The 10,958-nt window shown below is 31.9% G+C and overlaps 1 protein-coding gene across 1 annotated transcript; it reads right to left on the reverse strand.

Moving 5' to 3' along the window:
* Positions 1 to 571: 571 nt before the first annotated feature.
* Positions 572 to 10,247, reverse strand: LOC127698880 (proton-coupled folate transporter-like). Its single transcript, XM_052202595.1, has 5 exons — positions 10,157 to 10,247; positions 5,514 to 6,596; positions 2,497 to 2,580; positions 1,479 to 1,635; positions 572 to 929 (listed from the first exon to the last, which is right to left on the reverse strand). Exons 2-5 carry the CDS (start codon positions 6,571 to 6,573, stop codon positions 809 to 811), a joined length of 1,422 nt encoding a protein of 473 aa, XP_052058555.1. The 5' UTR covers positions 6,574 to 6,596; positions 10,157 to 10,247; the 3' UTR covers positions 572 to 808.
* Positions 10,248 to 10,958: the final 711 nt, after the last annotated feature.

The raw sequence follows: 10,958 nt of genomic DNA on the forward strand, positions 1-10,958 counted from the left end.
TACATTTGTCATTTCGGGGCCTTTTATATCTGACTATGCTGGATAAGTTTTGCTCATTGTTGAAGGCTGTGCTGTGACCTACAGTTGTTAACTGGTGGATAGTTGTCTCACTCTCAATTATACCGCATCTTCTTATTTTTATATATACACTACTTGTTGAACTTTAAAAAGCTGCAAAGAAATAATGGTCTGCTATGTAAGTGCTATGTCGAAGGAGGTTTCCAATACAATAAAAAAATCCTTTGGTCTTGATATAAGTGTTAAAACATCAATTTTTTGCATGAAAACTTTAACCGGTTTCAGCTTCCTTACTTTTTTACTGTTTTGATTCGAGCCTTGTGTTGATGATACGCGCATATGGCGTACTAAATTAAAAGCCTGATATTATTGGTGAGATTTTTCAACACTGTCTTAATATATTCCACTGTACATTAATGCAGAGACTAGTAAAAAAACTATAGATATATGATACTGATTTCAGTATACATGAAACGTGTTTCTGGGATAAACTTTACTTTATTTGTCCGAGTTCAAAGTTTAAAGAAACCAAAAACTAGAAAATATTGGGAGAAGAAAAAAAGAAGTATAAAACACATGTTTGGAGACAACTTCAACTGAAGGAGTCACAACCTTAGTTTAATGATTCTGATCATGTTTTGTGGATGGTATCCACATAAAATAATTCGAACCTTGCGGAAAATCCAATCGTTTTGATATTTTATACGAGTTGCTTGAATTAATAACTTTTTGAGGTTAACATAACGTTGTAATACATAGTGTAGTTAAAGCTTCTAATATTTTTAAAAAATTAGATTGCATTTCCTGTTTCCGTTGTATCCCTGGAGAAACTTGAAGATTTAATGTAACTCAACTCTATAACTGATTCCTTTGTATCCTTGTGATCTTTATGCATCCAACCATGAAGTACTCTACAATATCATGATTATAAATATATGATATATATATACGACAAAAAAATTGCATATTTGAGAAAATTTGAGAATTTTATTTTACAGTGTTTGACGTACTTAGACATCCTGTATCTGATCCATAATACATAATGTCTATATATATATTATTTTTACATGTTTTGGTTAGTGTATCATTGCGTTTGTAAATATTTCAGATATTTTGTAAAGCCTTAGCCACCTTTCTGAAATCGACCTTGATTTTTTGTTTGTTTTGTTAAAAAAATATTCTAATTTCAAAGATATATAAAGATCTATAAAAGTTTGTGAACTAGATAAAAGTGTTACTTCTTGTTAATTCAATGCATCTTTATACGTCAATCAAGCGAATGATTTGATTTCAATCAAAATCTCAATTACAACTTTTTTTGGTGGGAGTTCATTTGTATTTTGTTCTTGTGAAGGAAGGATTTGCTCCCGTTTTGATTTTTCATTATTTATCTTTAATTCGCCCTTTTCTTTGTTTATTAAATACAAACATTTAAGTTCAACATGTTTTACTACACTTACATAGCTCCAAATAGCGTAATGATTGACACACCTGCCATCACTAAGAAAATCAATCCTGGAAACCTAGCTACAGAAAATGTGTACAGTTTCCCGTAAGTAAGATGAGCAAATGCTGCAACAAGTTCATCTAAACATGCCATACTTGCAAAGACGGATCCTGTCAATAAAATAAAAATGTTTTGAATGCACATATTTGCATTACATAGATGGTACAAAATGATTCCGTAATTTTAGATAAAGACAACTATAACGTGCTGTTTTTTGTCCTAATACGTCACAACTTCAATTCTTGTATGTGGTCCACAACAATGATTAATAAAAGAAATATTTATAACAAAATAAACAAAAAATATTATTTTACTCATAATTGTGTATTTAAATTTCTTAAAATTCCAGAGATCTTCTCCATTTCAATCACTCGCTGTATAATTTTGTAGTAATAACCAAACCTTTGATTTTACTTCTCTTTACACTTTTATTACCCATGCTTAATTGGGACTACATCGTCTCAATTAAAAGACCTTTTTGTACACATATGAAGCAGAATTCATACAGACATTGACCACATTATTGATATCTAATGTCAACACAGAAGAGCTGACTACTGGATTGTTGTTATCCTCGTGGACGAAACGTCCACCAGCAGTGGTTTCGAAACGTCATCCAGCAGTGACTTCGAAACATCCACCAGCAGTGGCTTATACGAATTGATATTTTGTTTTTTTTATTTTAATGCTAAAGGTTTTGTCAGTTGATTTTAACCTTTGATTTTGACCTGGTCTAGAAAGGCCACAACAGTGACATCATTGTAGCATTTACTATCTTATCTTTGTTGATTGTGACATTGATATCATATAATCTAGTTACATGCATTTTGTATTTCAAAATTTAACTGAAAGAATTGCTTATTGTAATTAGAATCCCTGAAATAAGCAGAATATCCAGTCTATGGAAATCAGTTAAATAATTTTTCAATAAAATAACAACCACACAAATTAATCAATAAAGTACCAATCACCTTGTTCATCAGAACTAACAAGTTTAGACAGAGTGGCTCTTAGCATAGGAAACACTGCAATTGACATACAGCCTACTATCACATCTGAAAAAGATCGGTAAGGTCAAACATGCACAAAAAATATACTTACAGACATTTTGACTGCTTCCAAAGCTAAACTAATGTATTTGAAGCAGACAAACACGTTATGTTTATATTTGGTAGACAAGACCTTTGTCTGCTTCTTCTAAAGGCTAACCCTGTCCTATTCACGTTATTTTGAACTTACATGTACATAAATATGTTTCTTTCAAAATAATGCACGTACATAAAATGCATCTCTTTTTGGTATATTTTCTGCTCTATATATGTCATATGTGTTTTTGTATCTCTTAATAATGAAAAAAGTGACAATTAAAAAACCTGAACCCTTAAATAAACTTTTCACAGTTTGACTGCTCTTTGTATTTATTTTATTTTATTTTACGTTTGTTTCATTTGTAAAAAGTCATAAAATATACAAGGTTTATAATTTAGATCGCCAGACGGTCGGTTTGTCTACACAAGTCTAATCATTGGTGTTGGGATCAAATCACTTAAAATCTCGTTAAAATTCATAACGAAGTTTAAGAAGAGCATTGAAATAAAAAATTTCAAAACGTTGTGTCAAATCTGGTTGAGGCTATATATGTCTGATAACAAAATTTCTCCTCTTGAATTTTCCATCTTTTAATTCGTTTATTCAAACTCTAAGCGGTCACGTTTGCTGTAAATGAAGAAATACATATTGAAGGAAGAGTTTTATGTCCATTATAAGTTATTCATACTATTCTTATTTTATTGCAGGTAAAAACTCACCAAAGGTACAAGGCTGATAATTTGGAGAACCAGACGCGCGTTTTATTTACAAAAGACTCATCAGTGGTGCAAAGTTGAAGAGCATTAAAAACAAATCCAAGATAACGACTAAGAAATGTTACATTATAATTGCAATTTGACCTATTTGTGTTAATGGACGTGTTACGAAGTGGTATATACTTGACGCTGAGGTTGACAAATTATACTTTGAATGTGGGTATCGTATCAAATCCCAAACGGGAATTAAAGATTTAATTTACATATGTATCCATTTAATTTTGTGTTTAAACTATATAGTACGTATGTCGAACATAAGTAATCACTTGTAACAGTTGTCCTTTACATTATCAAATACCATTTCATTATATATTAATCTTAATGAAAACAATATTCCATGATATTATAATGAATATTATGAATTCCAAAATAGTTCTTCCGTTTGGAGCACTTAGAGGAGCAAGGGGATTCCAGAAAAGAAATGGACACTGAAGAAAGGATAGGTAGGAAGCCGAGCTTAGCAAGTTTAATATTTGCGTTTTCAAAATCGAATGCGACGGACTTTTTAACTAAATGGAAGTTTTCTAAATTTTCAAACTTTTGAACGTGTTGCACACATTGCAAAACCGTCATATAATTTGACTAAAGTTGGGTTTGCAGCTTGTTGGGTTGACATGCAGGTGAGCGGGAAAACAGGTACCCATTTTGTGCAAAACAAATACCTCTTATCTAAGAGATTTCAAACTTTGCACAATGTATTTACAATATACATAGAACATGTGCCCCTCCTTTTATGGATTCATTCCGAATATACTTTGCAGATTTTTGATAGGAAGACCCTTATAGATTTTTCGGCAAATTTTACACATGATTAATATCACGTCCCCGCAAGTTACTATTGCACCTTGCAGATGATCAATTTGTAACTCGCAAATATTTCTGCAATATTTGTTTCTTTTTCTTCATCTGTTATGATAAAAAGAAAAAAGAAATTATTATATCTAATTTTATCTCTACTACCATCAATATCTTCATCCAACTGGGCCTGTTTAAAGGATCTAATATACATGTATTATCTAATTTTGACTTTAAACACGTCGCATTGAAGTTGCAGAGAAAATCTGATAATTTCTGCTCCAGTTTTCATAGGGTCCGTGTTTCTCATTTTCTCCAGTAACAGTGTGGAAGGTTTTTTTTCTCTTGGTTTGTCTTTGTGCCTTCTTTTTGGCCGATGCTTTGTTTTTTTGGACTTTTCCTCTGACCCGTTCGACCCGGTTAGACCATCCTGAGTCTTTACATGAATGTTCAAAACGTCAAAAAAAAAATAATACCCTGTCTATTTGACTATAAGTTCGTCTCTTCTTAAAAGATAAGCTTTAAGGCAAATCGTAATTACCCTTATTTAAAATAAGGAGATACTTTACGATTGTCAATAAGACAACTATCCAACAGAGTCCAAATGAAGCCATAATATGTTATCGTACGGCCTTTACCAATGAGCAAAACCCATACCGTATAGTCAGCTAAAAAATGTTATATTTATAACAGAACAGTTACCAAAAAACAAATATGACAGACACCAACACACGACAACCACTGAATAACATGCTCTTCAGAAATCCTGGGAAAAAACAATCAGACTTTAGGGCTTTGTGCCGGTTTAGTATAGCGACAGATTAAACTTTTCCCAAAACTGTAAAAAAGAAAAAATCAAACTGGCTTACAATGTAAATTATATCAATCTAGAAGTACATACTTGCATTACCATCAACCCCCAACAAAAGTACATCTTTTCCTTCTTATATTCACAAGTAATAAAATCATAAAATGATTAACACGCTCGATGACCACTAAGACGTTCTTAATTAATATAATTTAAATGAGCAAACAACGTGAATGGAATAGCTGGTTAACATCACGCATAGGATTCAAATTTTGACACAGTCCCCACATTAAAAGTCCAATGTGTCAATCTCAGCGTCGAGTGTATACTTTTTCGTAACATGTATATTAACAAATGAACCACAATTTGTTTATGAAATAATAACCAACCTGTTGTAACAGGTTTTAATTTAGTTTTATTATTTTTCAACTCTCTATTCATGTCATTATTCAATTCTTTTTTTTTAAATTACGAAATCATGCTTATCTTTAAATTGAATTGAATGGCTTCTTATACGTACGTGAATATACCATCAAGTCATTTATCGAAAAACCAAACACAATCAAGTATGAAACTGTAGAAATTATGCCAACGATTAAAATAATACTCTCTGACGTAATGCGTAGGAGTAAGCGGACAACTCCAATGACAAATATGGTGTTGAATAGTGTTTGCACAGCACGTAGTATTTGCACATGTAGAACGTTCCAACAGAGCGGATTTCGCATAAGAAATAATTTCTGATATCCAAGTTTGCCAACCAAACACGAAGATAACAGCAGAAAAACAGCTAAGCACAGAAACATTTTACGTCTTCTCTCTGAATTTGCATCAATGTATATTTTAAATGGAGCAAGAACTGTCTTTAGTTTGGTTGCAGGTTGTTTTTTCTGTGGTAGCATAAGAAGTCCAAGAACGAGATTGATAGTTGTTAGGAACAATGTCATTATAATTGGATATCTAAACGCTTCCTCTAATATCCAAAAACCCATTCCAAAAGTTGTAACTGCTGCTGTTAGCATTCCTGTTCCTTGTACAACGGTGATCCGGAAACTTCTATCTTTTCCCTCAGTTGTTGTGTCGGCAATACTTCCAAAGATTATAACCATTGCACCACTGTATGTTCCTGTCAATGCAAAAATAACTTGTCCAAAATACAACACCCAAGTAGGAAGTTCTAATACTACAGTCAGCAGTAAAATTATCTCTTTAGCCAGGGTGCCACAGGCGCATACAGTCCACATTTGTCTTCTTCCATATACATCTGAAAGGTACCCAAACAAGAATATCGGAATCACTGAAACAATTGTTACGCATAAACTTAAATGCATTAAGTTCTCTGCAGCTTCCTTTTGTATTATTACACTTGAGTCGTTTATATGATTAATATTTGTTGCATTTGACACATGGCAAGCTGATTCCGAGTCTTTTAATATGTGAACTTGATTGTGTTGCTTTGCCGTTTTGTCTATCACATAATATGACTGAACTGGAATCAGTATCATTACGGAGATTGTATGTAGAATTACTATTATTTCAACCGGAACGCAATTCAAAGTCGTGGAAGAAAGAGCCACCATTTTATCTAAATTGACGCTATTGTCTAAAATCAAGAAAAGAAAGTGAATTTTGATTATTTTCTGGATCATATGAACAATTTAGCTATAGCTTAAACATACCCTTAACTCCATCTCAAAAAACAATTGTGAGAAATAATTTTTATTCACTCTTTATACTGTATTGGCTTTTTTAGATTTGGGGCGAGTACGAGCTTGATATAATGAATAGAAACTTATTTATTGTTAGAAACTGAAGAATGTTGACCTCAAGCTTATAGATGTCTTTAGCGTACTTGTATCCTTTATGTCGTTGAGTTGCTTCCTGATTATCGTATACCCCACACCTCCTTTTATCTATCAACTTTTCTTTTAATCAAGTATCAAGAAACATCTTTTCTCATTGAATAATAGGTCATATGAAACTGTCAATTTGATAACAATTGTCCAGAGCCTCGTTGGCTAGGTCTTCTGAGTAGGGCATGTACAGTGATCAATTGCTTGTTAACTCTGAGGTTTTGAGTTCAAAACCGATAGCAGATTTTTTCCGCAGACAAAAACTAGCCGCCATGATAAAGACAAACTCGCTGAAAGTGGCATGAACACCAACAAACAAAAAAATTATTGTTCAATGATAATTGAACTTATCTTTGTCAAATAAGATATTGTAGTGGATATCGGAAATACTGAAACAGGTATATTATAAATTTAAATGCATTAGGTTTCTGGAGTCTCCTTTATATTATTACACTTGAGTCATTCCAAGGATTTTTGTTGGTTATATTTAAGACATGTCATGCTGATATATCGAATCCTGTAATATGTAAACTCGTTTTGCGTTTCTTTGCTGTTGTGATACAATTTTTTCTGCCATTCAAGAAGATCAGAAACAGCTTTTCCTTTCCGGAACACTTGAATACACTAGTTTTGTGGCGCTCGTGTTGTTCGGTATTTAGGTATCGGAGTGATGTTTTGTGGATTGTTGATTATCTTTTCAACTTTTTTATTTTGGCCTGGTGTTGTCTGTTTTTTGTAATAGTTGTTTTTTTATTGGTGTCTTCTCCTTTTTATACTCACTAACTTGACATCCTAACAGCAATCGTCAATCGATTAAAATTGATCAATTAGAATATTCTAAGAAATCATTTTACAAATCAAGTAATCAATGAAATTGAGAATGGAAAGTTGATATTTGCTATAGACAGTCAAAGATATTTTCCTTTATTTTCTTTTTTAGCCAACTTTAAATTTTGAACAAACATGTAGTAAGTCTGTTTGGTTTTGCTTCGGTCATCAACCCTACTTCTTTAGCAGGATAATAAATGTGTTGATTCGTCACTATAAAATGAATAAAACAATAAAACTTAACTAGTTCACCAAGTTGAGAAATGTTTATGATAAGTTCGTTGCTCAAAATTGAAAAGATGTCGGGAAATTAAGTGGTTGGAATATAGAATTTTCGGACTATATCCTTAAATATTACATTAATTACCCGACCATACTTTTGATAGTTCATAGTAAACACACCAAAACATTTTGAAGACAAAGATTTGAAAAGATGCTTAAATGTCATCCGAACATGACTCCTTATAGCATGTCTTCATATCTGCACGAACGACAAGCCAATCTTACCGGGGCAATGTGAAAGATCTAATTATAAGCAGATTGGCAAGAATAATTATGTTCGAAAATGGTGTCATACTGTATGTCATAGTATGTTTCTTTGTGTTTTTGTCTACTCAAAAACAAATAAAAAACAAATAAAATAAACAAAACACATTAAACAAAAAAATAAATATGTCTTTTTTTTCAAAATGGACATATGAATGTATTTGATCCAGACTTCTTGTTTGTGAAAGATAAATGATCGATATTATTTATTTTGGTAACAAAATCTTTAATATTCTGTCTGACCTCTGCAGGTCAGTTAATGGGAAAATACAATAACGTTCTTGTTAGTGGCAAAGCATGTCTCAATGAGGAAGTTTACCAGCAAAATATTCAAAATTCAAACAACTAATAATCGCATTTTTTAAGTATATCTATGCTGGTGTGTAGTATTAACAGTAAAATCGGATATAGTTATCTCGGGGATCTTTCGTAATTGACATGTAAAATTATTTTAATAATGTCTTTATTGAAAAAATTATCAATCACCCTCTTAACATTGAACTATGGTGTCAGCAATCTTTAATTTCCAATCAGTATTAAAATAATACCACACGAATTGTGTGAAAGATAGAACCTCAACTCGATATTCGGAGTACAATTCTGAAAACATGTGTCAAAAAAAAAAAAAACAATCACTAGTAAACAAATTTTGATCTAAATCTATTATCTCGAACTAAACAGTTCTTAAAAACTGACCGATAAATTATTAAGTTATTATGCAGTCTTTAATTTTCAGACTAATAAACTGCAGTAAATTCAGTACTGTTTGGACAATTGGTTTGCAGTCAATTAAGATCTGTTCAGTCTATGTTCCGACTGTTCATTAGATGGTATTTACCTGTACACATAAACAACATACTGAATTGTCTTAAAAGTTACTAAACAGTTCAATTTTGATGTTTACGAATTTTATGAACAGTACCAAATTTTAACGCAGTCGACAAGTCTAAAAACTTACTGAGAGACTGAACATGACTAAATAATTTATTGTTGAGTGTTTTAAGAAATTTTAAGATCTAAAGGACAATTTAAGACTATAATTCATTTACTGATGAATTAAAATCACGAACTGAAAAACCTCATACGAACAGTAAACACTAAAAAAGTAAGAAATAAAACATCTGTTGTCATATGTGTCATCAAAACTAAATAAATGATGAACGACGCATCTTGTTATTTGAAAAACAACAGTTGTAAAATCAGATAGAGAATAGTTGACATTTGCGATCCCTAACCTAGGTAACATATAACTAATATGAGACTTTGGGACACTGTTAACACTACCAATAGCCAATTTTCGTACAACTTATTTTTTACTCCGGAGTATTTTATTTTTCGACGGATTACCTACTTAGTGGTAAAACATTCTAGTACTCAAGAAAGAGCAACTAAAAGAAGTAAAATTAAGTTCACAAAACATTAATTGTTTCGTGTTTTCTGTACACGACAAAATCATTGGAAACAGTTAATATTTTCCCATAATATCCCCTTGTCATGCTAAAATATGAAAGTGGTTAAGTAAAATTTAAGAGTGTGTTTGGTTTATGCAATTAAGTTAAGAGGTACATTTAAGCATCATAATATATAACTTTTACGAACTGTCTGTGCAAATTAGAAATTGTACAAAATATCAATTAGACATGTAAACAAGATATACATAAATTATGTTGTTTTTAAGTAATTAATAATCAATTAATTACGATTATTTTTGGATCAAAAAGTATTGTAATAAACGTGTCGACGAGATGAAACATTGCATGCAGCTAATTTAGTCTCATGAAATTTCTTATTAATCAAGATGAAACAAACTTGAAAATAAACGAACTGTTGAAAGTCGTTATGTTAATTGGTCCTTATGGTCCCGACTTACCTGAGACATTTGCTCTATTTCTAAATGAAGCTGATATGCTAATTGGTCCTTATGGTTCCGACTTACCTGAGAAATTGCTCTATCTCTCAACGAATCCAAAATCAAGTTGGTTTTGTAATATTTCTCTGATGATTGCCAAATTTACCTGTGTCTTTTTGAGAACACATAAAAAGTATGTTAAGGAAGTATGTTATCATTTATAGAATGTGTTGACATGTATAGATTATGCAATATATACTGTTATAATTAATCTAAAGAAATAGGTTTTATTTATGAGCTGACGTGAATGTTATTGTTAAAAACATGTGGACACAACTTGTGTTGTCTATTGGTCGAATGTTTACAACGATTTTTGCGGCTACATGGGTCTGATTCAGCAGGCAAGTGCCCCTCTTAATTCTAAAAAAATATTACATATGAATATGAAATATCATTATTTCCTCTCGACTCTTTTAAGGTAAAATTATGGATCTGCTACTGTTCTATGATCTGGTTGACAGCTGTTAAACATTTTATTCTAATACAGTTACTTCATGAAGTCCATTTCTATTTCTTTGTAGCAACATTTCAGCAACAAAGAAATGCATATAGCATATATTTGTCCAAGTATCACGCAATCACGAGTTGGTTGACCGATATGGAATATCTGTTTCACAGATGACGAAGATGACGACAGATATGTTCCAATTGTCGTAACCACAATCCTGTTCTCTTTTTCTCAAAAAGGATCTACCGAATTAGTTTCATCACCGCGTGTGTACTTACATAAGCAACACGACGGGTGCCACACGTGGAACAGGATCTGCTTACCATTCCGGAGTACCTGAGAACCCCCTGGTTTTAGTGGGGTTCGTGTTGCCTAGTCTTT

Source organism: Mytilus californianus, unplaced genomic scaffold (assembly GCF_021869535.1).
Source record: "Mytilus californianus isolate M0D057914Y unplaced genomic scaffold, xbMytCali1.0.p SCAF_4, whole genome shotgun sequence".
NCBI lineage: Eukaryota > Metazoa > Mollusca > Bivalvia > Mytilida > Mytilidae > Mytilus > Mytilus californianus.

What these genes read in the sequence shown, in the direction of transcription:
- LOC127698880 (XM_052202595.1), bottom strand. Translation starts at nt 6,573, where the DNA reads ATGGTGGCTCTTTCTTCCACGACTTTGAATTGCGTTCCGGTTGAAATA. An exon ending in TGTTAGTTCTGATGAACAAG is followed by an intron (nt 1,636 to 2,496) that starts GTGATTGGTACT and finishes TTTTATTGACAG; the next exon opens with GATCCGTCTTTGCAAGTATG. An exon ending in ATTACGCTATTTGGAGCTAT is followed by an intron (nt 930 to 1,478) that starts GTAAGTGTAGTA and finishes ATGATATTGTAG; the next exon opens with AGTACTTCATGGTTGGATGC.